This window comes from Sphaeramia orbicularis, chromosome 19 (genome assembly GCF_902148855.1).
Source record: "Sphaeramia orbicularis chromosome 19, fSphaOr1.1, whole genome shotgun sequence".
Classification (NCBI taxonomy): domain Eukaryota; kingdom Metazoa; phylum Chordata; class Actinopteri; order Kurtiformes; family Apogonidae; genus Sphaeramia; species Sphaeramia orbicularis.
In genome coordinates this window covers 34,576,047-34,603,564 of record NC_043975.1, presented here as the reverse complement: position 1 = coordinate 34,603,564, position 27,518 = coordinate 34,576,047, and the positions used below count along the sequence as shown (strand labels likewise).

General features: G+C 37.6%; 1 protein-coding gene across 2 annotated transcripts; it reads left to right on the top strand.

The window, feature by feature from the left end:
• The first annotated feature begins 18,384 nt into the window (after nucleotides 1-18,384).
• Nucleotides 18,385-26,041, top strand: stub1 (STIP1 homology and U-Box containing protein 1). 2 transcript variants are annotated; one of them, XM_030121647.1, is made up of 8 exons: nucleotides 18,385-18,521; nucleotides 19,343-19,572; nucleotides 19,679-19,877; nucleotides 20,328-20,493; nucleotides 20,646-20,721; nucleotides 20,863-20,919; nucleotides 21,773-21,889; nucleotides 24,070-26,041. In XM_030121647.1, exons 2-8 carry the CDS (start codon nucleotides 19,459-19,461, stop codon nucleotides 24,193-24,195), a joined length of 855 nt encoding a protein of 284 aa, XP_029977507.1. In that variant the 5' UTR covers nucleotides 18,385-18,521; nucleotides 19,343-19,458; the 3' UTR covers nucleotides 24,196-26,041. The 2 variants fall into 2 exon arrangements, with proteins under 2 accessions (XP_029977507.1, XP_029977505.1); XM_030121645.1 differs by having other exon boundaries at nucleotides 19,340-19,572.
• The last annotated feature ends 1,477 nt before the right edge of the window (nucleotides 26,042-27,518 follow it).

The window sequence follows — 27,518 nt, the reverse complement described above, 5'->3', positions numbered from 1 at the left end:
GCTGTTTGCATTCATCCATTGTCTTTCTCTCTTTTTTGTATCCAGCAGCTCCAAATATAACCTAATTATAGTGTCTGGGGTCAAAGGTCACAGCTGGGTGCCCTGGGGACTTTTCATTAACAAAATGGAGGGAAGAAGCTGCAGGTGTCTAAAGTGGCCCTCTCTAGGGTTTGTGAAATAATCCATTAAAAAGCAATAAATGCACATTTGAGCCACTTTAAACTAATCATTAATGCATTTATATTCAGATAAATTGGATTTTCACATAACAGAAGCAGCAAAATACCTATACAGGATTGTTAGGACTATTTACTAGAGAAAATAACTTGTTTTGCACTGCAGGTTTACTTCATTTAAGCTCATTTAAGTTGTTCTTCCTTTAATGCTCTAGAAAATTTCAGGTTTGCATTCAAATGACTGTAATATTAGGAAAAAAAAAATCTTTACTTTACATAGATCACATGTCTTTTAAATGGTTTGCCTCTGTATTGTATGTAAAAAAGACAAGTGTTTAAAGTGTGATGTTTATTAGATTTACTTATCTCAGCGTAAGCAGATAATGATGGTGTCATTGAACCGAGACTGACTTTAAACAGTGACAGCGTCAATAGTGCAACCAACCTTGATGCCCTTTGCGTTGATTCTCACATTCCTCTGTGATCAAAAACACACAAGGGAATAGTTTAGCTGGAGGGTAAACAGGATAGACTCTTTTTAAGTGGTTTTTCACACAGTGTTGCCAGTACTAAGGGAAGCATTTTCATATTTGACAGCCAGCGCTTGATTGTGAGCACCAGACATGGAAGAAAGGATGAAAAAGGCGAATGAAAACACACACCAGTAGCCACAGAATGCAAAGGAAGTTTCCTGTGGTCCTTGAGGTTTGAGGGTAAATTTAGACTACAAAGCGTCTGCAGTCGGTTTTGCTGCTTTTGATTGTACCCAGATTGAAACAAACATGTGGCGTGCTCCTTTCTAAATGCTGAATGCTCTCATTAAAGACAAGTTGGGTGGGTGGGTGGGTGGGTGGGTGGGTGAGCCTGTCATGATACCCTGACATTTATTTGCAAAATCAGTTCTGTGAATGGTTAGGTCTGTCTTGTTTTTGGAGGGACAGCCCACTTTTGTTGTTGCTTTTTGTAGAAAACATCATCCCCGGCCCTTTTTACTTTACATTTATGACTCTCATTAAGAGCAATTAACAGAGCTTCTCCTAAACCTGTGATTTGTCCTCCAGATGAGTATTATTATCAGCAGCCCACTTGTGCTATAGTAATGCATTAGGCTTGGAGGGGCTGATGGGCAGTGTTGTTGGAGCCCAGCTGGGGGTCAGACAGAGGTTCTCCGCTGTCTGTCTTAAAACTACTCTCCCACCCCCCACACTTACTCTAATTGGCTGAATCAATTTGGAGGGAAACTTTAACAAGAACCAGGATCCCTCCAAAATTGACAATAGGTAGAGTGTTTTACATATGTCCACAGGAAAGACAGATGTTGTTGGTCTCAACCACATCCACATTTCAATAGCCTTATTTGGATACAATGGACCCCAACACAAAGGGCCTATATTTTGGCGGTCAAGACAGATGCATAATTTTAGCAGCCACATCAGGCCCACGCTCTTAAAGGAGATACTAGAGACTTTTCATACTTTATTTCCTTATTATATTCTGTTTAGTGGATGGTCTTTGGCTTATATGGTTAATATTTTCAGCTGCTATAAATACAACTGTGGAAACAGATGCTAACATCTGTGACAGCTGTAGATCTGAACATCAGTTGGATCAAATGAGCTCTGATACATTTCTGATTTGGAAAGTGGATTACATTCTGAGAGTTGGATAATTTCTATGTTTTTGATGTCGAACGAAGTGAAAAATGAGTAAATCCTTAACTGAAATTGGAAACTTTTCTGGAGAACTTTGTTTTTTTCATTTAATTTAAACTCATTTTTGACCACCAGTGATGCACTTAGTTTTTTTTTTTCAACATCTTTTAATTATTATTATTACTATTTTTTTTTTTAATTTAATAGTCATTTTAAAGAGGAAAGTCTTTTTTCAAAATTATTCTTGGATGATGTTTTCTTTTGAGCTGAAAAAAAAGAAAAAAGGTTAAACTCATGATCTGTCTGCCACACTGAAAAAAATGGAGATTTCTTTTGAGTTACCATCACACAACTGAAATAACAACTAAACTAAAATAATCTAACTAAAATCAATTACTAAAATAAAGGAATTTACTGAACTCTAAGCATACAATATAAATAAGATAAAGCGGGTACTATGTAGAAAAGGGCAGAGCGCAGTCGGAAATATAAAACTTGTGCAAAATATACTGACACAGAGGTAAGACATTCAGATTGTGTATTATTTAGATTGTATAAATGTGCAAAGGATGTGTGTAAGTGTCACAATGTCACAGAGATTTTCAGATTCAGCATTAAGATGATATATGATTAAATGATCCAATTTGCAAATGTCAGAATCACAAAAATGCATACGTGCAGGTCTATTCTGTAGCATCGATGAATAGAAACTATTACTACGCCACTTTTAAACACCTCAGGGTGTAACTCTAGTAAAATGTTACAAACAAAAAACTGAATGGTCACTTTTTTCTTTTTGTGACTGACTGCACTCGATGTCCTCCTCCTCTTTCACCTCCTCCTCCTCCTCCTCCTCCTCTTCGAGTCCTGCTCAGTGAATTGAGGTTGGTCAGGGCAGGTCATCCTTGGCTGTGCAGAATATAATTAGCCAGCCAACACACACATACACACACATGCAGACTTTAAACTTTAAACCCCTCTCTACAATGGCCTGTTCAGACAATAGACACATGCCAATACTCTGACCCCCTTGGCTATCTCCTCATGCACAAAAACCTTCCCTGTTCATCCTTAAACCTGGTCCCTGTACCCTCCGCCCTCCTGCTCACTCAGCAGGATAATGAGGCTGATAAGATTACATTTTTACATAGGTATCGCATTTCACGTCATATCGAAGAAATAATAAAGAGCTTAACAGGTGCCGAATCTCAGCTGTTCCTGTGGAGACTTGAAATCTGGCGGTTTTATCGGAATTATACACGACATCTCCTCAGTGGATTCAATTTCAGGTGATAAATTTAATGTGTGTTACGGCTCCAAAGCTGGATGCTGTGAAGTTTATGAGGTTGTAATCAAAGACGGAGCCGAGTTCCATTTTCAGCTGTGAAAAATAAAGCTCTGAGGAGAGTTGTTGTATTTGTTTGCTCTTTATTATAAGTATGAGAACATGTGAAAATACTGCATATAGTATTAACAATAAGTTTAAACTGATCAATTTAATACTTAAACACTGAATCTTGGGAGATTATTAGAAGGTAAGCCTCTTTTACAATGATATGGAAGCAAATTCACAACAAATGTTGCCTTGAAAGCTGATGCCACAAGTATTAAAAAGTTGGTACATAGATAGATAGATAGATAGATAGATAGATAGATAGATAGATAGATAGATAGATAGATAGATAGATAGATAGATAGATAGATAGATAGATAGATAGATAGATAGAGAGAGAGAGATGTACCACAGCAAACATAGAGTTAAAAACAAAATAAACCCCCCCCCCCCAAAAATGGAGTAAAAAAGAAATACAACACGAGCAGATAGATAGATAGATAGATAGATAGATAGATAGATAGATAGATAGATAGATAGATAGATAGATAGATAGATAGATAGACAGAGAGAGAGAGAGAGAGATGTGCCACAGCAAACACAGTTAAAAACAAAACAAAACCCCCCAAAACAGAGTAAAAAAGAAATACAACACGAGCAGGTAGATAGATAGATAGATAGATAGATAGATAGATAGATAGATAGATAGATAGATAGATAGATAGATAGATAGATAGATAGATAGATAGATAGATAGATAGATAGAGAGAGAGAGAGAGAGAGAGAGAGAGAGAGAGAGAGAGAGAGATGTACCACAGCAAACATAGAGTTAAAAACAAAATAAAACACCCCCCCCCCAAAATGGAGTAAAAAAGAAATACAACACGAGCAGATAGATAGATAGATAGATAGATAGATAGACAGAGAGAGAGAGAGAGAGAGATGTGCCACAGCAAACACAGTTAAAAACAAAACAAAACCCCCCAAAACAGAGTAAAAAAGAAATATAACACAAGCAGATAGATAGATAGAGAGAGAGAGAGAGAGAGAGAGGGAGAGAGAGAGAGAGAGAGATGTACCACAGCAAACATAGAGTTAAAAACAAAATAAATCCCCCCCCCCCCCCCCCCCAAAATGGAGTAAAAAAGAAATACAACACGAGCAGATAGATAGATAGATAGATAGATAGATAGATAGATAGATAGATAGATAGATAGATAGATAGATAGATAGATAGATAGATAGATAGATGTACTTTTATTTTATCCCATTCAATAACAATATAATACCACACATATAAGGTGGACTCTCATTAAGAGGAAGAGATAATCTGGTAAAATTAAGATGTAACATATAATTACACAATCAGATCAAACTTCTAACATGACTAATTCATTCTAAGATGATGTAACATTTTCTTCCGTGTGTTACTTGCACTAAAATGAATAAATTGCCTGCTATTAGAGCGGATCTGGTATGTTAAAAATACTCAGATTAACTAAATTCAGGCAACATGTGGATGAAAATAACAGGATTAGGGCATTGAGCAGTTTCTAAAAACCAGAAGTGTTTAAAAGTTCATCCTTCCTTTTATGCGTTGAACGGTATCTAAGCGCCTTCGCATTTTGGCCCCCAGATCACAATTAAAATCGATGAAAAGGGTTTCCGTGTGACTCTAATTGCGCTCCCCATCTCAATCTGAATAATCTTTTATCTCACACTGTTTTTCATCAACTCCATTCAGGACCCTTGGTGACCTGCAGTTCGTCTCTGTGGCCCCTTTTGATCTCATTTTTTTAATGCCTTTGCACACGAGCTGCCCTCCACACCGCCCTTTCCACACCTGCACTTCAGTGCCCCCCCCCCCCCCCTCCTTTTCGTCAATGGAACCTGTCTTTTAAAAAACGTATGCATCTGTTGCTAATGCGCAGCTTTTGTTGGGGTGGGGGAAACCCTTGAGGGGACCGCCAAAATTTGGTGTTTTCCTGGCTCCATCACTGCAGAAACCCCCACCCCCATCTTCACATACACACATACACCTCTCACTTCAGGGATATCATATCACCCATCCCTTGGGGTTTGCTGCGGTGCAAGGCTGGATGTTCTGGTGAAAACAGGTGTATTTGAATGTACACAACAGGTGGGAGGAAATGCAAAAAAAAAAGTCAGTTTTCTTGCCTTATTCATTAAAATCTATGTTTCATAAATAATAAGAAGAATATTTTTGCTTTATTTCTCTTTGGATGGGAGCCTTATGGTGTTCTTAGCTTTCAGTTTTCCTCTGCTGAAGATAGTAAGTGTTCTGAAAAGCATTTCTTAGTAATACATACAAACCCTAACTCAAGAAAAGTTGTGACATTCTCTAAAATGCAATTAAAATTAAAATCTGTGACTTGTGAATTTGCTTAAACTTTTATTTATGGCAAAAGTAAAGGAACACATTTTCTATATTTTCCCTGACCAACTTAATTATATAAATTATAGTATATTATATAAAATACTGCAGTCAAAATAACTAACCCAGTAGGTTAAAATATACATTTTACACAGATAATTCTATGTATAGTAAACACACTGTTGCTCATAAAGTTGGAATAATTTAGTTGTCAGACACATCGATCTTATTCCTGTTTATACCTTTGACCTGGTACAATGATTGCATACTGAGTCCCAGTTACACTTTATCAATTAAGAATAAATCACACTGTCATTATCATTTCACAAGAAGTAAAATATTTTATTCCAACTTTATGGGCAACAGAGGATGAATACATTTTGGTTTTGATGCCTATAACAGACTTGAATAACATTGTAATAGAGATAAGATAAGATAAGATAAAATAAGATAAGATAAGATAAGATAAGATAAGATAAGATAAGATAAGATAAGATAAGGTAAGGTAAGGTAAGATAAGATAAGATAGCATAACATGACACGACACGACACAACACAACACACCATAACATAACATAACATAACATAACATAACATAACATAACATAACATAACATAACATAACATAACATAACATAACATAACATAACATAACATAACATAACATAAGGTCAGAGCATTTATAGAGTATATACAATTAACACTATTCTGTAATAAATATTCCACAGTAAGCATTTTGACTTAAGTAAAGTGAACAGTAAACATACAGATGTGATTATTTCTGTTAAATATAGCTGTATCCCATTCAGCTGTATCACCTTCAGACCTCAGGAATGTGTATCTTGGTTCACAGGAATGACCTTCTGATTTAACTACATACAACAGATCATAGTTTACTCTATCAGTGACGCTTGTACTTTAATCTGTTTTACAAACCTAAATGTCTGCTGGGAAAACCATCTCTTGGTAACAGTTGAAGGGGTCATGCATAGATGTAAAAGCACATCCATCTAAAGCTCCAGATTATTCAGAACTCAACAGATTGTGCCAACTTTAAGAGAGAAAAAACAGGACTATGAAGACACATTTATAGCATATGTTTGCAGCAATAAGACACTCTGAACTGATCGGTGCACTCCAACTTCCCTTATATATTCTTCAGTCTAAAGGGAATATTTCTCAGTGCAAATTTATAAAGAATGTAGATTATTTTTAATAATGTGAAAAGATTCAGATCTCAGTGCATAAAGTCCAATGGTGGAAACTATTGACTGTGAGTGACCTTAGAGTCCTTCGGCAGTGGATGATAGACTATCATGGATCATGAAGACTTTGGAAAACTGTTGTCGCTTAATTCAGGCCACCACTGCATCAGAAAATACAACCTAATACTGGACATAGTCAAGGGATGGTTAACATCTGGTCAAAAAAATGTAATTACAATAATCTACAGCAAACTTATATTTTTGGGTAGGTAATTATTTATATTTTTTTGGAAAATGTATTTTGAAATGAGAATGTATTTGTTAAAAAAAATTGTGTGGAGTTTTATGAGTGTGAATGTTTGGAAAGTGATAAAGTTTTCTGCCGTCATTCTGGGTTCATTTTATAAACTCTCATAAATAAACTAAATTTATTCCAAATGCATTGATATTTGACTATCATATTATTTATGTCATATTCTAAATGCACACTATTTAAAATTAATAAATGCATATATCTTTGCAAAATACATTTGAATATAATGTTAATACTAGAAGCACTCGGAGAGCGCAGACCTCCGCCAAGGCTGATCAGTGCCCCCCCCCGCGGGCCCCCCCACGCCAAGGAGGTTATGTTTTTGCCAGGGTTTGTTTGTCTGTTTGTTTGTTTGTCTGTCCGTTAGTGTGCAACATAACTCAAAAAGTTATGGACAGATTTTGATGAAATTCTCTGGTCTGCGCCCCCCCCGTGGGCCCCCCCACGATCACCACCAAAATTTAATCATTTCTTCCTTATCCCATTTCCAACAAACCCTGAAAATTTCATCAAAATCTGTCCATAACTTTTTACCTCCGCCAAGGAGGTTATGTTTTTGCCAGGGTTTGTTTGTCTGTCTGTCTGTCTGTCTGTCTGTCTGTCCGTTAGTGTGCAACATAACTCAAAAAGTTATGGACAGATTTTGATGAAATTTTCAGGGTTTGTTGGAAATGGGATAAGGAAGAAATGATTAAATTTTGGTGGTGATCGGGGATGGGGGGGCCCACGGGGGGGGGGGGCGCAGACCAGAAAATTTCATCAAAATCTGTCCATAACTTTTTGAGTTATGTTGCACACTAACGGACAGACAAACAGACAGACAGACAGACAAACAAACCCTGGCAAAAACATAACCTCCTTGGCGTGGGGGGGCCCACGGGGGGGGACACTGATCAGCCTTGGCGGAGGTCTGCGCTCTCCGAGTGCTTCTAGTTGAGTTATGTTGCACACTAATGGACAGACAAACAAACAAACAGACAAACAAACAAACCCTGGCAAAAACATAACCTCCTTGGCGGAGGTAATAATTTGTATGTAGTAAATATTGTAAAGAAAAAAAATGTATGATATTGATAACTGAAACAAAAAAAAATGTTTAATTTGATATTTACTTTTGTTGTCCATCCCTGACGCTGCCATTTGTCAAAACTGTTTCTATTTAGGTATGATCAAATATTTTTTTCCTCTAACCAATTATTAGGTTGTAAAATAGAGGGTTTAAGGTATACACTGAATACATTTTAGGATGAAAATGTCATAGGAACTTCACTTTTGAGAACTTTGTAATTCTTGCAAAAAAAAATAAATGTTAATTTTTTTGTCCATCCGTGAACATTAGTTTTTGCTATTTTTCATTTAAAAATATTTGAAACTAAATGTCGCCCTTTGAGTATGTTTAAGATGGCATTTAGACCTTTCTAATTATGTGTAATATTTATCTTAAACTTGTCTGCTTCAAAAGTTATGAGTCAAAAAGTAGTGGGCTGTCCATCCATGATGCCCTTGGCCTTGCCCTACTACATTTTGCAAAGACAAAGCACTAAAATGATTCCTAGTTCTCTGGGTCTGATTTAAACTTAATGGAGTGAAAGACAGTAGAAACATATTGTTTTGAATTAACATTTGAACTTGTTTTCAAGGGAAAATGATGTCAGATTCTACCTGTGGAGTGGTAAAAACTGTTGTACTATCACAGCATCTGTGATGGTCTGGGCTGCATCGACTTCATGTCTGAAATGCAGAAGTGTGAAGGTACCATCACTGTAACGATATGGTTAGAATTTTACAGACACACATAATGCCATCATGTCAACATTTTTGTTTCTCTGAAGTTTGTGATTATTTCAGCAGGACAATCCTAAGCTTCATTCTGCAGGAGTTAGAACAGTGTGAGTCCTGTCCTGTCTGCAGTCCACATCCGTGTCCTGCTGAAAATGTATGGATATTATGAAGAACAGAACCAGACAGTGGTTTCCATGGACTGTTGAGTAGCTGAAGACTTGAAAACTACAAAAAATGAAATTGGAAGAGTTTAACAATTAGAATCTTAAGTTCCCAAATGGTTCATAAGTGACATAAAAAGGAAAGTGGATGAGACACAGTGGTACAAGTAATCTAAATTTGTTTAAAATAGAATTAAGTTGGCCTGTGAAAACATTTGAAGTTCTTTTCTTGGTACTTTTGTCTGTTGAATTAAACAACAAATGACAGACTATAGTTTTTACTTCATTTTAGAAAATGTTCCAACTGTTCTGGAGATGGGGTTTGTATTTATCTCACAGCACCATGAGGTTCTCTGGCTTTATTTTCTGTCTGACCCCAGACAGATCAACACAGGAAGCTGATAGAGGAAAACACAGAGAGAGACTAAACGTACGCTGTCCTCTGGCTGAGAGCCTCTTCTATAGAGGTGGTTTCTTTCTGCACTCAACTGTGTCGTCCAGCAGAGAAGTGCAGACGAGTGAGACAGCAATGACAAGAGAGACAAGAGAAAAAGGGAAACTTGTGAATAATTAGAGCATGGAGGATAGTCCTGAATTGCTAGACACATTCATGCATGCACACATATGCATGAGCGCATGCACTCACTCATACTGGCTATATACATGAAAACACACATTCATACACAGTCCCGACTATGAGGATTTTGGGCCTATCTGCACATGTATGCAGGCTAATCAGGGCCTCTTCACAGACAGAAAGCAAAGGGTCACTCAGGGTGAGATGTTTGTGATGGAAATTTGGACGGCAGGCGTAGGAAAACAAAGCTAGAGACAGGACGCCCCGGAGACGACATACTTTACACATGAGATAACACACACTGAGGAGTTACCAAAAAAATTCCTTAAAATAGGATCACAAAGCCTGTCTCATTTCGATAACAAATGACACATTCCACCACAGACACTTTAGACAAAATTATACAACACAAGAGCCTGAATTTCAACAAAGAAATTCAATCTCCTGAAAAACTACGACTAAAAATTCTTTAACACTCATTGGGTTCAATACAAAACTCATCTTCATTTTGGTACGGATCCACCCTAAGGTATGCACATTACTCCACATATTGTTAATATTAAACCTGTGATGCTGCTCTGGTTGTTCCTTCACCAGTAGAAACCAGGACATACAAGTTTTTATCTGGGCACAGCATATAGACTTTGGGCATCCACTGGAACCACAGCAAACTGAGAAATCACACAAAGATAGGATTTAATGGCCCTTCGATTGAGCAGTTCTGAAAAGCCAACCTCTGACCCCAAGCTCTGACCCCTGGCAACCCCTCCCATCCTCCAGGGTCCAGTGCTTGTCATTGGTCATTTGTCAAACTCCTCTCACTGATCTGATTACGTCCAATTTGGGATCTGCCGACTACACACTTCTGGGATCAAGACAAGCTGCTTTCAGCAACTTTACATGACAACAAATAGCTGGATTGTTGCGGGAAGAGTAAAGGGACAAGTATTTAGTTTATTCAGGGAAAGGAGGCTGACAAAACGTCAGATGAATGCCAAGTGTTTTATTATTTTATTCTGGATTATTCTGGATTTAGACCAAGAAAACTATATAAAAAAAGAAAAGTTTTGATTGAACTTTTCAGTGAAGGGTTTTATTATTTCATACTGAATCACAGATAACAAAAAAGGAAGAGGATGCAAACCAGAGGACGTAATTTAATAATCAGACTAATCATCAGAGGTGGGGAGTAACAAAGTCTAAGTACTTCGTTACTGTACTTGAGTAGATTTTTTAGGTATCTGTACTTTACTTGAGTATTTATTTTTCTGGCAGCTTTTTACTTTTACTCTCTACATTTTTGCATAAATATCTGTACTTTATACTCCCTACATTCTCAGAATGGGCTCTTTACTTTTTCAAACTAAACGAATGTGACATGTGATATGTCACTTCAGAGGGAAAATCAGTGTGAGAGAAGAAGCACAGACTGAGACCAGGGTCAGAACCAGAGTCCTGCACAGGGTCAACACCAGAGTCCTACACTGGGTCAGTACCAGAGTCCTGCATGGGGTCAGAACCAGAGTCCTGGACGGGGTCAGTACCAGAGTCCTACACCGGTCCACTTTTTCCAAACTTTTCCACCCGTACCTGCACAGCTGAGTACTGCGACTCGACCCATGATTGAACACATTGTCTACACAGTAACTCACTTTTAAGGGCTTTATTTTTGTCTAAAACGCGTGCCATCAATAAATCTCTAATATGTGCTGCTCAGTGACATCTTTAACCATATATAAACAGAGGTGAAGCTCACTTCAAAATACGTGGATCCACCACAGTCAAATTAGATGATGATCATCTTCATTTCACCATTGTACTTCATATGCTACGGCTGGATTCCCTTCTCTGTATGTTCGCAGGTGGTCTCATCAGTTGATTTTCATTTACAAATGTATTCTTGGGCTCCTCCCATCTTACCTCTGTACTTATATGTGGAAAAACCAACAACAGTATGCTCTGTGGTCGCAGAAAAACATGCTGATGGTGGTTCCTAGAGCCAGAACAGAGTTGGGTTAGACTGCATTTCAGTATGCTGCCCCCTCTGCAAGGAACACCCTACAAAACAACCTAAATCTATCTGAACTAGTTACCATGGGTGAATTTAAAGCTATTTTAAAGGAGTGTGAAATCAGTGAGCTTGGTCAATGTAACTGTTTCTAAACTTGCACAGCTGATTGTTTTGTCACTATCGATTGTCAGTTTTTATTTATAATGTGTTGATTAAGTCTTGTCTTGTTATAAACTGTGTGTTATGCTGCTTTTCTTGGACAGGTCACTCTTGAAAAAGAGATTTGCAATCTCTCTATGCTGATAGCAGTGTTCATATTAGTCTGAACCAGATTTCATTTTAAGTGTCTGAAATAACTGCTCATTAAACACCTGGTTCAAGTAAAATACCCAAATTTTAACCACTTTCACTGCACTGATCTCAACACTACACACCATGAAGTAAAATTATATAAATACTGAGCATCTATTTTAACATTCATGAAAGCAGTGAAGATATCAAGTAGTTGCCAAATTGGCTTCAATTATTGGCTTAAATATGTTGCAAAGAAACTGAACATGTAACTTACATCTTAGACAGTAAGAAAAAAAAAACTATAATAATAATAATAATAATAATAATAATAATAATAATAATAATAATAATAATAATAATAATAATAATAATAATAAATTCATACATTCTCCTTTGACATAGTGTATTATTGTCTATACAAGATCAATAACACATTATGGTTAGACATAAGATTGCAATCACAGTATTTTGCCTCCATGTCAGCTGTGAATAAACCTGAAGCCATTATCTTTCTATTCTATTTAAAATGGACATGTCTGTGAGCTTTGTGGTTCAATGTAGTTGTGTCTCTGGTAATAATGTAGCTTGATGTGCACTCAAAGGTTTTGGAATTACTAGTCATATCAGACAAAAGATAAATATTCAGTTTTAATAATCTTATACATCTACTTTTGTGTTGTACATTATTCTCAAAACAACAAGCAGTAAGATTATGGTGGAAAATTACAAGTTTGGGTACAACAGGACCCCCCCCAAAAAAAAAAACAAAAAACAAAAACAAAACAAAAAACAAGGAAGTAGATATTAAAAGACAAGGAAGTAGATATTAAAAGATTCTCATTTTGTGTGTTTACATGAACAAACACATAATAATGAATATTCGCTGTTGCAGTTCTTCAAGTAGATCCCCCTTAATCCTCCTAAATCTTACCTCCTGGACCTATACAGTTCATTAGCATATTCACTGTCGCCCATGAACTTGGAATAAAATTTTTTTTTCCTCTTTTCATGAAGTGATTGTGACTATGTGATTCATTCTTGATAGATATAGTGTAACTGGGACTGTCATTGCACTAGGTCAAAGGTGATGATTACTGGTGTAAATAAATAGGAATAAGAAGCAGAATGTGTAGAATATCTGGATAAGATTTTTTTTTATTTCTCTTTTTTTTGTGGGGGGGTCTATATCTTTTTTTTTTTCATTTGTTTGTTTGTTTTATGGTTTTTTAAGTTTAGTTTAGTTTTGTGATTTTTTCTTCCCCTCTTTAACTTGTGCAATTCATTTTCTTCATTTACTTCTTGGAATCTAACTGGTACAGTTACTAACACTGTTAAATGAGTTTTGTTGTCAAGGAGTGCTCATGATTGTATGTGATCAATGTTTGACCTTGATGATCAAGGAAAGTAGTCCGAAAAAAAAAAAGTGGAATGTGTCTGAAAACAAAAGTATTCCAACTTTATGGGCAACAGTGTATGTACTATACATATATGAATCTGTGTACAGTGTATATCTAAAGCTACTGGATTAGTTATTTTGACTGTGCAGTGTTTTTCGTCCTCTGTAAAAGACTGTCAGCCAAAAGTCTAATCCCAGTCTGCCCTGAAGGACTTCATGTGCACTCACATACACACAATTAGCCCCACAGCTCATTATGTCTGCTTTAGCTCCTCTGGATTGTGTTGAGGGAGGGGCCGGGGATTGGGGCAGGGTGGGGTTTGGTGACCCTGGAGTGCATGACCTGAGGGGACACAGAGGGAGTTAAAGGAGGAGAGACACTTGGGGACAGGGGGAGGGGGCTTCTCCATGCAGGGAGTAAAAGTAACTTGTAGTGCCCCTGGCAGTAGGGCTAACTCCTGTAAACATCCTCATTGATTTTGGAAGAGAAAAACACACTGATTTGTCATCACAAGTGAAGTGAATGAGCTGAACCAGAACACTTGGTTTTGACTTGATAATGTAATGTTGTAGAACTTTAAAAAAAAAAAAAACCTCGTTGTAATTGTAAAAAAGACATATTGTGTTTTGTTATCTGCAAAAATAACAATACTTAGTTACTACAATTTCACAGTTTGGGATCTATCTATCTATCTATCTATCTATCTATCTATCTATCTATCTATCTATCTATCTATCTATCTATCTATCTATCTATCTATCTATCTATCTATCTATCTATCTATCTATCTATCTATCTATCTATCTATCTATCTATCTATCTATCTATCTATCTATCTATTTATCTATCTAGACCGTTTAATACTTCTAATTTATAATGTATAGTGTATAGTGTTTGCTCCTGTTGTATTTCTTTTTTTTTTTTTTTTTTACTCTTTTTTGTTTTGTTTTCAACTCTATGTTTGCTGTGGTATTCTTTTTTTGTATGTGTCATGCTGCTGTTACACTGTAATTTCCTAGTTTGTGATAAATAAAGTACATCTGTCTGTCTGTCTGTCTGTCTGTCTGTCTATCTATCTATCTATCTATCTGGACATCCATTGGTTAAGGTTTCAATGAATGGATGACTTTCCCTCTGCATTTCAGGAGTTTTGATTTCCCTCCAAAAACTCTATTGTAAAACTTCTCCCCCTCCACTTCTGCAAGCACAGCGGTCACCTCCACCCCCAGCCGTCACACATCCATCCACAGTGCGTCTGTGTGTGCGCTTTCAGCAGGCAGGGGTCTCTCAGTTAGAGTGTTGTTAACCCCCCAGGGTGCGAAGGATTTTTTAGACTAACACAGCAGCTTTCACAAACAAACTCTTTGATTTCAGGTTGCTGTCTTTCAGAGGGGCTGGACTTTAAACCAATGGGCTTTTAACAGAGACGCAACAGAGGAGACACTGAAGTGAATAAATCAATATGACTCTGTGGAGTAAAATATATCTGAAGGGCTGTTTGATCATGATCATGTGCAGCTGAAGTTCTGAGTTTAATTTGACCCCATGTAAGAACCAGCATAACTGAACTGTACACAATAACTAAATCTGTTTGTGCATCTACAAGTCTGAAATCTAAATATAGGTTATGAGTGTATTCTTTGGGAGATGAGTTATTCCACCCCCTCCTTTTGTCAGGAAGCTTAATCAGAGCCACAAAGGTGTGTGTATGACCTTTGAACCCTTGGGTGTATTTGGGATTTCTCTTACTTGCCTTGAGGTTAGCGTCAGGATATCCCTCATTTAACTCTTAACCCAAAGATTCTCCCTTAGCGTGCAAGGGTTCAGAGTCAAACTGTGGTCTTCTATTTATAATTGATTAGTGAACACAGTTAACAGGGAGAAAATCCCAGTTTGTTAGTCTGATCAGTGAGTTATGACCTTCAAGAGTCACACTGCAGCCTAATTCACTCACTTTTATTTCTAGTACAGCTACTATAGTACCTTCTGCATACATTTTTTATTTAATTTACATTTTCTAAAACAATGTATAAGTGGGATGAAGGGATTTAGAACTCCATGTGTATGCATTAATACCACACTGTGAAAATACTCCACTACAAGTAACAGTTCTTTATGCAACTTAAGGAAAAGTGTGTATGAAGTTGCAGGTTATGTGTGAGTATGTGTGGAGTCTGTGTATTGCTTAAAGAGAATGCCTTGGAGTTTTCTTCCTGTTTGTCATCTACTTTATGAATCCCTTTTTCCAAAGAGCACCTCGAACAAACTCTTTTTCTGGACCTCGAAGCATTCCTTCACATGATTTTTTAAAAACTTATATTTTTATGTAAAGATAAGGTTCTATCATGTCAATGTTTGGATACCACTCGATAATAGGAGCAAATACGTAAAAGGTAAAAACTGTGAAGTGCAGCAAGATTAGAATCTGAATATATTGCTGTTTATTAAAGTGCCTCAGTGACATGTCCTTCACTACATCAAAAGAGGCTGCAGCTGTTTCATCACTTCAGACATTAAGTTAAACAATAATTTCCTGCATTTGTGTTGTTTTTTTCAGTCGAGACAGTAAAACCATTCTTTTTTTTACATGCTGCATTCAGACCCACTTGAACAAACTGCAATAAGTCTATGAGCCTTTCCCCTTCTCAAAATGAGCAAGCTCACCAAACAAAAGGCCACCATTGTGGATAAATACTGCTTTTGTTTTACCCATTTGAACTTCAGGTTTCCCTTAATGCTAAGGAGAGTGTGTTCGGCCTTTTTCTCTTTTCAGGAGCTTTGGCGCTGAATAGTAGAGACCACTGCCAAATGGGAAAACGACTACATAGGCAGAAAGAAAGACTAGAATCAATCAGGAAGTGGCAGCGATTCAGCTCTGCCAGAGGAGCCAGGCAACTTCCTGGTCTTGTTGCCAAGGTGACTAGAAGCTCAGCCAGCTGGTGCAGCGGGCAGCAGTTGGTTTGATTGGGGGTGGGGGGGGGGGTGGCAAAGGATGACGGTTGGGATATTGGACAGGAGAGAGGATGAAGAGCTGAGGCAGTTTAAACATAAACACTGAGCACTTCAAACAGTATTCATAAGAACTATAACAATGAAGAGAATGTGTCTTTTCTTCTTATAATCCTTGGCAAATAAGCAGCAAATCCCTCATCTCTGTAATTATTTCAAGTACTTCATAGTTTGAGTTTGACCTAATAATATATTGATATGTCAGATTTTGACATGATCCAAACATTTTCTTTTTGACAGACAAGTTTAGTTGAATTTTGCTCCTTGGTTTTTGCAAGAATAAATAATATAAATACATTCTTTTACATTCATGTTGGTTTTTTTATACTATGGGGCTTTAAAACAAACTTTATTTTAAATTAAGGGGTGTCAGAGAGATGTTAAATCAAACGTATGCTTAGTTTGGAAGGTAAAATTGACCTTAGTGTTTGTTCTTCTTGTTTCTATTTTAAACTTTCTAATACTGGCTTTAACAGAGGTACATGTTTTGAGTATTTTTTTTTAAATTTCTGAATCAGACCTTATCAAAATAACAAAAAATAGTAAAATGTTCTAAACCAAAAAAATATTAGCTACTTAGTTACTGTGTGGCGTTGCCAAGATATGTACAAGTGAATGTGCTTTAACATTTTTCAATTTAAACTTCAAATATTGGGGTGTTTGTCCTCATTAGTTTTTGGTGAATGGTCTAAAACCCCACTTTTGCAGTAAAGGGACCAGGGGGTTGGTTGGGTCGGTGGGTGTTCTCGGGGATCAGGGGAATAGAGTGGCAGAGATAGGTAAACACAGCTGGGGACACACAGAGCTGGTGGTGGGTTTGCCGCTCAACGGCCCCCCTAACACATTTATCAGTATGTTTGCTCAGGGGATGTTCCCTAATCTTCACCCGCTGATGTCTGTGCAGTGTCTTCACAGAAGCCTGACAAGCAGGGATGAAAGTGACCCTGTCCAAAGACACAGCCCCAGTAATTCCTCAATGGATAAACTTGAATGTTCTTAATATAAAGGCCTGTGGGTGTACAGGGGTCATCTATGGATCTGTGTGTGTGTGTGGCTGAATCTCTCTGTGGGTGGGATGGCCCTGGTAATATATACTAAATTCTTGATCGTAATCTCATTTCATCTGTCTGAAAATGGCTTCAACAAACAAATAAATCATTGTTATGAAGTCTTTGAATTAACAGTCCCTATTTGTGGTACAGAGATAGTTGTATCCTTCATCTGTGCGCTGCATCTGCCGTAACAACAACTCATATATGAAATATTATGTGTCCTTTTGTGCATTTATATTAATGATGACAGTAAGGGAAACACTGAAACTGACCATGAACCTCGGGATAACTTATCTTATTTTATGAGTGAACAAAAAAATTATCTGCCTGTTCTCTTAATGTCGCTAAGCATAGATTTACTTCTTTACTTTCATGTTTTCCTGTTAATTTCTTTATCAAACATAACATTTTTACCATTAGAAATCCTAAAACAAAAAATGAAGTATTACTCGCCAAGTATTCTCAATTTACCATTTTATATTTCTAACATGAGAAATATAAACTATTTTACAATTAATGTATTCATCAGTGATATATCTGTGCATATTTGTGATATTTGTGTGTATCTGGATGTGCTTGATAACTTTCTAAGTGAGAATCTGAGTATTCATGATAGTCAGTAGTGTATATTCTGGAGGGGAGAGTGGGGTTTTTTTTTTCTCCACATAACCATCACTTGCATCTTGAATACCAAGTAGCTTGGTAGTTGAGTGTCAGATGACTGACATCCTAAAAGTTTTGGTTGTATTTGACCATGTGCCAGTCAAATTTTGCAGAAAACGTGTGAGTATAGAGCGCCATCTGCTGTATTATATTGTGTTTTACTGCTTGTCTCTTTTCAGATCAAATAAATGCAGAAAAATTACGATAGGTACCTAGTCACACACCCAAGATAGGCAAACGTTACAGCGCGGATAAAGTAAAAAAAAAAAAAAGAAAGAAAGTTTAAAACACATTTTTGTCTTAAAATGTCTCTATAATGGGACAGAGTTTTGAAATGAGACTATAAACGTGTCGGCTTCCGTCGTCGACGCGCGTAGTCACTTGACGTCAGCATAACAACAATCTGTCATGACAGCTCGTATGGAAGAAAATAATCGATTACGGTTTTATATCGATTGATGTAGAACACGTTTCAACTGTATGTAAAGTTTCTTCTTCGAGGTGAGAATTAAAAATGGTCAAACTAGATCAAACGTTCAAAAAAACGAAAATTAAGCAGCAGCAAGCTGAGTAAAAAGCAAGCTAACCTAGCATGAGCTAATATCAGTTTTCTGAGGTTAGCTAGCGGTGTTTACTGTAGCTAAGTGAAAAGACGACTTTTGAGGCCTGTAATAGCTATATTCTGTCATTTTACTTAAGTGGACATCAAACAGACAAACGTTTCACATCTGTAGTCAATAACGCCAAATGGGAATGATTTCCTTTCGACGACTACACCCCCCGGAGTAAATCGACAACATAGCTTAGCATGCTAGTATAGCTAAATAGCTAACATTTAAGCAACGATCTCTTCTTTGCAGTTTACTTTAAGTTGGCGACGTTGTCAGTCTGTCACTGCGCTTCCCTCTGCATCATAGGTGTATGTATAATGTGTGAGTGAAACGCTGATAAGTCTGTTTCTTGTGTTACGCTTTCTGTGGACAACATCTACACCAGTGGTGTAACGTTACATTTAAAAGGCTCGCGCAGCCTGCTATCGTTAGGACTGAGTATGTGTGTGTTATGTTTGGTGACGGCTGGCTAACTAGCCCTGCTGCTCATTTGGTCCCTCCTAATGTCCGTCACATTAATAGTTAATTTGCCGGCAGTCTAGCCACCTCGCTGTATTTTTCAGCTGTGTGCACTGTCAGCGAATTAAACGAATGCCTTTTGGGTGGCATCGAGGCTGCACCTTCTGTAAAGACGCGCATTGCAGGTGTATTGCAGTGAATAGATGTCGTGAACATTGACTTTATTTTACATGTATTGTCTGTCTTCAGTAGACAGTGAGAATCAGGAGGGATAGGGCATTCTTGAACCTGTCTGTAAGCCAGCCGAAGAGACGGGGAACAGGATAGGGAAGCAGGGCGAGGCGGGCCCCGCGGAGCCGGTGGAGAAGATGGCCGGCAGCCCGGAGAAGAGTTCCACCGCGCAGGAGCTGAAGGAACAGGGGAACCGGCTGTTCCTCTGTCGCAAGTACCAGGAGGCTGCTACATGCTACAGCAAAGCTATTGTGGGTGTCTTCATGGATGAATGAGTGAATTTCTCAGAATATATCAGAGCAACGTTTCCTTTGTCATAATATTATTGTGATCTATTCTGTTGTCTTGTTTTTCTAGAACCGTAATCCATCAGTGGCAGTCTACTACACTAACAGGGCTCTGTGCCATGTGAAGCTGCAGCAGCATGACAAGGCTCTGGCTGATTGTAAGCATGCGTTGGAGCTGGACAGTCAGTCGGTCAAGGCCCACTTCTTTTTGGGCCAGTGTCACTTGGAGCTGGAGAACTATGATGAGGCCATTGGCAACCTGCAGAAAGGTCTGAATATAGTTTCAGAGATGACACAACTTTGACAGGTTTATATGGAAGTGATAAGGGAAAGCTTTCTCACGAATTGCACAGTCTAATTCTTGTTCTTACTCATATTTTGTTAACTGCACGTCTTTTTTATATATCTTGTTAGTCTCTCATAGAGTGTTGTTGGAGTTGAAATGGTGATGCAAGAATCAACTATAACCATTTCATATAAGTAATGATTATAATTCATCTTACCTAAACTCTTTTGGGAAAATTCACAGTACAGCCACAGTGGGTATTTACTAACATGCACCACAACAGGGTTTATTAATAAAATATTTTACAATCAAATGTTAGCTGTAGAGATCTGCATCAATGATGTGACATCCTTGGAGTTTAATAAGTAAAAATATTTTGAGAAACATTTTACTGGTAATTCATCTTTGTAGTAATGATGTTTTTATTATGCAGCTTACAATTTGGCAAAAGAACAGAGGCTTAATTTTGGAGATGACATCCCCAGCGCCTTGCGTATTGCCAAGAAGAAACGCTGGAACAGCATTGAGGAGAAGCGCATCAACCAGGAGAATGAGTTACATGCTTATTTGACAAAACTCATACTGGCTGAGAAGGAAAGGTGAGACTGAGAAACACGACTGTGAAATATTCAGCATGAACGGAATGCTTGCTTGATGATCTCGTGATGAAGTGTCAAATAACTGAAATGGATTTGGCATGCTAGTGAAATATTATTTGCTCAAGATGTTGGTAACTTTTTCACTTATGCAGAGAACTAGAAGAATACAGGGAAAAACAGGACGACAATCAAAATGGAGGAGATGCTGCCAAGATTTCATCAAAACACGTACGTTTTACTTGTCATTTGGATTAACAGGTTGACAGGCACTTAACAATGCATGCAATTAACTAATATAGGAAATGTAGATTGTAATATAAAGTTAGAACATGTATAATAATTGGTCATGTGCATTTGTGACCTGCTTAGGACAAGTACCTAATGGACATGGATGAGCTGTTCTCTCAAGTGGATGAGAAAAGAAAAGTGAGTATAAAAGTGATATTATATAAGTCATTGTAAGAGTAATTATTTGTATCTAATGTTGAGCATGTCATTATATATAACTTTAGGTATTTGGAGGCCATCCAACACAAAGAGAGAGATACACACTGATCACCTTCATCCACATGCGCACACATTATAACCATATACACCTCCTTCACACTACTTTCATTGATGGTTGATATAGCAACAACAGAAATAGCCTCTAACCCACTTACATGTGCACACTTATGATGTCTCCTTTCAGATACATCTTTAATGTTAACGTATTCTTCCTGTGTTGTTTTTGTGTCGTTTATTTAATCTCCTGCCTACCATTTAAGGCTTTCGAGTTTAATTTGTGAAAAACCGTGACAGACATGTCCTATTTCCATCCTGAGTTGTTTCTATAGTAACCATCAATGTTTGTTTGCTGATGCCTGTTGTGATGAATTATCTTTGCTATACATAGTTGTTGACCCAGTGGTAGTAGTTGTCATGTAATTGTCAGTTGAATTGATACTGCCAGTAGGGTGTTTCTCTTCTGCATGTGTTAAAAGGTTTAACTGACAGTGTGGCCCACTGCTGACCTAATAAGAATAAATGTCACAATATGTTTAACACAGTAACTTGACTTTATCGTTTGGATGATACTTTCAAGTATGAATGTCATTGTACGCTGACATATGAACATGGTTTTATATTTCAGTGGAAAATCAGTCAGGAAAGTAAAATGTTGGTCACAAGAGTTACAATAATGAACTGTATAAGTTGAGGGAAGACGAGCAAATCATTCTACTTCCATTTCTAATTTGTAGATCAGAGTGACTCATGATGTATTTCAACATTTCAACAGAAACGGGAGATCCCAGATTACCTTTGTGGTAAGATCAGTTTTGAGCTGATGAGGGAGCCCTGCATCACACCGAGTGGAATCACTTATGATCGCAAGGACATTGAAGAGCACCTACAGGTAAATAGACCATCTATTTTAGAGAGTATTCTTATTACTAACTAAATATTATAAAATAGTCTTTATACAGCCATAGAAAAATAGTACAAACACAACAATGAAATCTCTGGTGCATCCTGTCTGATGCAGCACCCACAGGTGAAGGTGGTGTATTTGAACATAACTACCACAAATGTTTTCATTAATTTAATCAACCAAAATATCAAGTGAACTAGTATTTATCAATGCAAACATGTAAGAACTCCATTATTTGAAGATAGTAGTCCTGTGTCCTGAAATAAGAATATCTTGTAAGTGTTTTTGTGCATATTGTCCACTGGTTTCTGATATTGGTTTGGTAAATTTCTGACCTCTATTCCAAAGTGAAATCAGTTACAAGATATTTCAAGACATATATAATGTTTCAGTAGTTCTTAACATGAAATTAAACTGTTCTTGTCAACCCTTGGCCCAAATGTTACTTTACAAATGATGCTATCATAATGAAGTATCATGGGGTATCCTGTCCAATTTATGTAGTGTTCTTATATGGAATTCCTATATCTGAATAGCCCTGCCCCAGAAGTCACGTTAACCGAAAATATTCTGTCGTTGACGGATTTTTAAAAAAAAAATGACTGAAAATTCTGAAGGCCGTCCATCATTTTGACAGATTAAAATACTGAGGGTAATCTACCAAAGAAAGTTTTCACACAACACTGAACAGAACCTGCTCAAAGGATTGCTGGTCTGTCTGTCTCTTAACAAGGCATCAAACAGTCCATAACAGTAGCCTACCTGTATAGAACCCAACAGCACCACTGTTCACAACTACGCTGAATACAACAGTAGTACTTCAGTCAAATGACTCACCGTTAGTTCACCTGTAGTAGACCCCCTGTTCAGTTGATGGCCAGTGTGTATATTAATCAGTCAGTGTCAAGCCTTGTCTTGTTGTTTTGCTGACTTTAGTCAAAATTAGATGCTACTTTGCTAGTGCAAAATGTGAAGACAGCTGAGTCTCCTTAGTTATTTTAGAAAGCCCAGTAAATGGGATGGCATTGGTAAACGCGTTGAAAAAAGAGGGACTGATGTGGTGAAGGATGACAGACACGCAAGGAATACGCCAGTTCTTATGGTGTTTAGTGTGCTTTATGTACGCATTTTCTACCTTTCATGTGTTATTTGATGGCATGTCAATTTGTGCCAAGATCTCGGGTTCACATAACCTGAACCCTAACCCTCAGTGCATGGTATTTGACACTGCATGAACATACACAAGGAAAGCTTATAATGTCTACAGATAACACACCAATTAAAAGTGGCGTATATAATTATGCAAGTCATGATATCACGTTGGTTTATCAGCCAGCAGCAACTACAGTTGCTGCATCATTGAGATGTTTTTGAACATTAAATACTACTCATTCTCATTATCATTAAAAAATAAAAATTTGAAATGACGGATAATAATATGTTATGATGGAATTTTTACGACCCTGTCTGTCAAAATGACGGACAATAAAAATGTCTACCGCAACCTCTGCCCTGCCACCTAGGGTGTGTGTCCTTCCATCCGAGATTATAGTCCGACTGACTTCTCAGACACTATTCACCCAATTCTTTTCTATTGTCTCACACATGTTCTCTACCACTTGGAGAGATGCAGTGTACAGTTGGATGACTGAATTTCGATTTTGAAATTTTCAATTTAGAAAATTTGTCCAACCAATTTCTTCAACACACATGTTCTTTACATGTGCCTTTCTCTCAATTTTTGCATTTTTACAATTTATTTTTTTATTTCTATTTTTGACATCACAGGACAGAAGCAGTCATACGTGTTATACTGCTAGTTCAGACACCTAGGTATTAGAGAGGATGCAGAGCACTGTTTTATCATTGGAGAAATCCAATATAATAAACAACAGGTTAGTGCATTTATTTCAAGCAAACTACGTCAGTCTAATGCCCTTTTCAGCAACTTATCAAACTGTAAGACTTTTGCAGAATTCTGACAGACACACCTTCCAATTTTCACTGACCATGAAGAGTAACGTTGTAAAATGTGCTCCATAAATGCATTCCCCTCGGTTTATCGAAGATCACTAAAGATGTTACCTCTGTTTGTTATCTGCATTGACAAATACTATATGTAAATGTGAATCCTAACGCTATCAATTAACCTCGTCCCTGTGCAGCGAGTGGGTCATTTTGACCCAGTCACCAGGAGTCCTCTGACCCAGGACCAGCTGATCCCAAATCTGGCCATGAAAGAGGTGATCGATGCCTTTATCCAGGAGAACGGCTGGGTGGAGGACTACTGAATGGGCCCTCCCCTCTGACCCTCATCCCCCTGATACTCAACACAAAGCCTGGACAACACAAGACTATAGAGAACAGATCACCCCTTGCCTGGATGCCTGGATATGTACTGTACACGAACGGGAGAAGCCACATTTATGGACTACCGAACGGGAGCCGTGCATCTCGATCTGCCTCTTCTCTCCACGTTTTATCTTTGCTGTAAAACTTCTTGCTCTAAACTCCTGAGGCTCGCTGTTCATGGCCTGCTGCTCCCTTTAAAACCCCTCAGTCAATCTTCTATTTCTGTCCTTTCTTCTTTTACCTCCTCTTATTTTCTCATGCTGTTACCCCCCCCCCCCCCCCCCTTAAAGTTCTTTATCTAGAAAAAAGGGGCCACGTGTTCAGGTCTCTACCTGCTTTCTTCCTGCTCTCTCTCCTTTTTCTATCTCTTAGTGCCACAGTTCTTGGAAAGCATCAGCATTGCACTCCAGTGTTTCACACACGCCATCGGTATAGAAAAGACACATCAAGGTGGCAGAGTAAATTTAGACATCAACCTTTACTTTGTTGTTAATTAACTCCAGTTCTTCATAGTATATTTTCATTAAACAGAGGGGCATTTGTGCACTTCTAAATCAATATTTGCTGAAGTGGTATCAAAAATGCCAAAAGCCTGTTTTTAATGAGTTGTGTGAAAGTTTTAAGAGGTGATGATTGAAAAACAACAGTGACTTTATTAGTTAAATAAGCTGTCTGTCAGTTTTAACCTAGTATGAGTTAGTCAACCTGGAAGAACAAGTGAGTCAGCTGAGACACGGGAACCAGGTCCCCTGTCGGCCTCCAGGAGGCGCCACAAACTACAGTAACCACACATACCATCATACTGTAGTCCTATGGCATATCACATCCCATTACAGACAATTAAGATAAGTTGAATGTAATAACGCTTACGTTTTAACCTGCCGTAATTCAGAAATGTTACTTATTATTTTTATCAAGACAATAAGGTGGTCATTTAAAAAAAAACGTCATGAGGTGGATACAGAAATGAGAAGATTTCACACTTGGTTTTTACATTGCTGGAAATTAATTAAAAAATGTTGAGCGGTTTTCTGGGTGATGACATCAGCTGTCAGGGTTAATGCTAAAAAACCTGCTTTGAAGAATGACCTGCACTGCCTGTGTGTCGTTCATAGATCGATTATGTGCTGGGACTTTGTTTTTGCCTGGAACGACCGTGGACTGGACCCCTACATCAAGCATGAAGTCTCTGCAAAGACGAGAAAATGGATGTAGATTTTCCACACCCTGATTGTATTTGCTCCTTGTTTTGCCCTTCCACCCACACAGATACACATTTGAGAAAGAAAAAAAACGTTAACATAAACCAATCACCAGTGTGAAACTAACTTTAAATGGTGAATTACAAGGATTTAAAGTTGATCATTGTACCATGATAGAAATGCTGGATCGATCATCCAATCTCCTCCATACCTCAACCATGGTTTCCGTGTGCTGGTTCTCTGGCATTCTTTGTAAAACCCATTTTCAGTTCACTGCTATTAGTTTACATGTGTTTGAGCTGAACGTCTGGTGTCTGGTGAATTAGGCCTGTCGGTGGTTCATGTCTGGGTGCAGGCAGTGTATATAATTTGCTTGTGTATCTGAAATTTTATTTCTTGACAAAATAGGGTTCTTTTTTTCTTGAGAAATCCTAGAGCTTGAGAAACTGTATTAAATGTAGATATGTTGATAACATAATTGCCTGGTTCAGTTTTCATTTGTCCTCAGTAAACCATGAACTTTGTTTATTGCGGTGTTAAAGACACTAGAGTTTCACTAAAGAGATACAAGTATGAATTTCTGCAGCTCATTAGAATTATATTATGCTTTTTCATAAAACAAATAGTATAACCACATAACAAAATAAATAATTCAATGATTCCACAATCCCTGTAGTGAAAGTCAGTTTCTCTGTCTTCTCTCTGTGGCAATATTTATTTCCTCAGATGTACATTTTAGCTGGTGTATAGTGTCAAAGTGCAATCCATGCAACTTTGAAAATGGCCTAGTTTTATATGTATAATGCAATTTTATCATAGGTAAACTGAGCCGTGTCCTTTTTGTTCACATATTGTGTGATTACGCTGCAAAAACAACCATAGTAAAAGAAGAAATATTATATATATTAAATTGTCTAGTAGTAAGAAAAGAAATCTGCCAATAAGGTAGAAAAATTTTGCTTTGCAATGAGTTACAGCCATTGAAATTAAATTAAAAAACAGAAAATCAAGCAAGTTGTATGTATTATAAGCAACTGAAAGAGTTCTTTTGAGAATAATATAAAAAATATATAATATTAAATGTATTTAAAATGAGGAAACAAAAAAAATAAATAAATAGGTACATCTAAGTATCAGCTTTATGGTTCATAGAACGCAGCTCCATCTCCAGTGCTACTAATGAGTTTTAATATATGTTTAATATGTGCACAAGAGGGGAACTTAAAACACTTAAAGTGAACTGATGGAGAACCAGCTCTGGGTCAAACAGAAGACAGCCTCCTATAAAGAGTCTTTTCCAAAAGAGGGTATTATACTGATGCCCGTATAGATAATCTGGACCTGCTGGAAGAAAAATCAGAACAGTTTGACAGGAACAACCAGGACTGGAGGAGTCACTAAGAGGCAAAAGAAGGAGAGGCAGATGAACGAGGAGACCACACTCAGTTCAATGTGTTATAGTTTTTTCTGTTCAGGAGACTAACTTCAGAAGAGGATGGAAGACAGTGTGAGAAAGGTGTAGATCTGCCTCCTCCAAACCATGGAGACAGTCCAGATCAGAGCTGATACAAAGGCTTATTCTAGAGGGGATGTGGGCACTGTACAGAAGAAAGAGTGGAAGCTCTGGAGGTGATCCTCAAACAGCAGATGTCTCAAAACGAGTGGCAGGAGAAGCCGAGCCACATGGATGAAAGAATCATTTGAAGACCAGGGTACAGAGGCCCTGCTGGTGGTTCACCTACAGAATACAGGCTCAGTAGAAACACTGTTTATTCAGTAGTGTGTCAGTATGAAGGAGGGGCGGTACGAGTGAAGAACAGAGCAAAATGAAGGAGGGAAAAGATGCTCAGCTATTTCACAGCTGGTGAAAACTGAGAACAACAGCATGAAAGAGGTGTCTAAAGATCCACAAAAGAAAACAGTTCCATTTAGATTTTTTCCAAGACGTAATCTATGTTTCAACAGGAATTCAGCTGTGCATTCTGAACACAAACTTCAACTGATTCTTCTGCTATTTTACACCTCCTCCTATTTGGCACACTAACTTTTCCACCATTAGA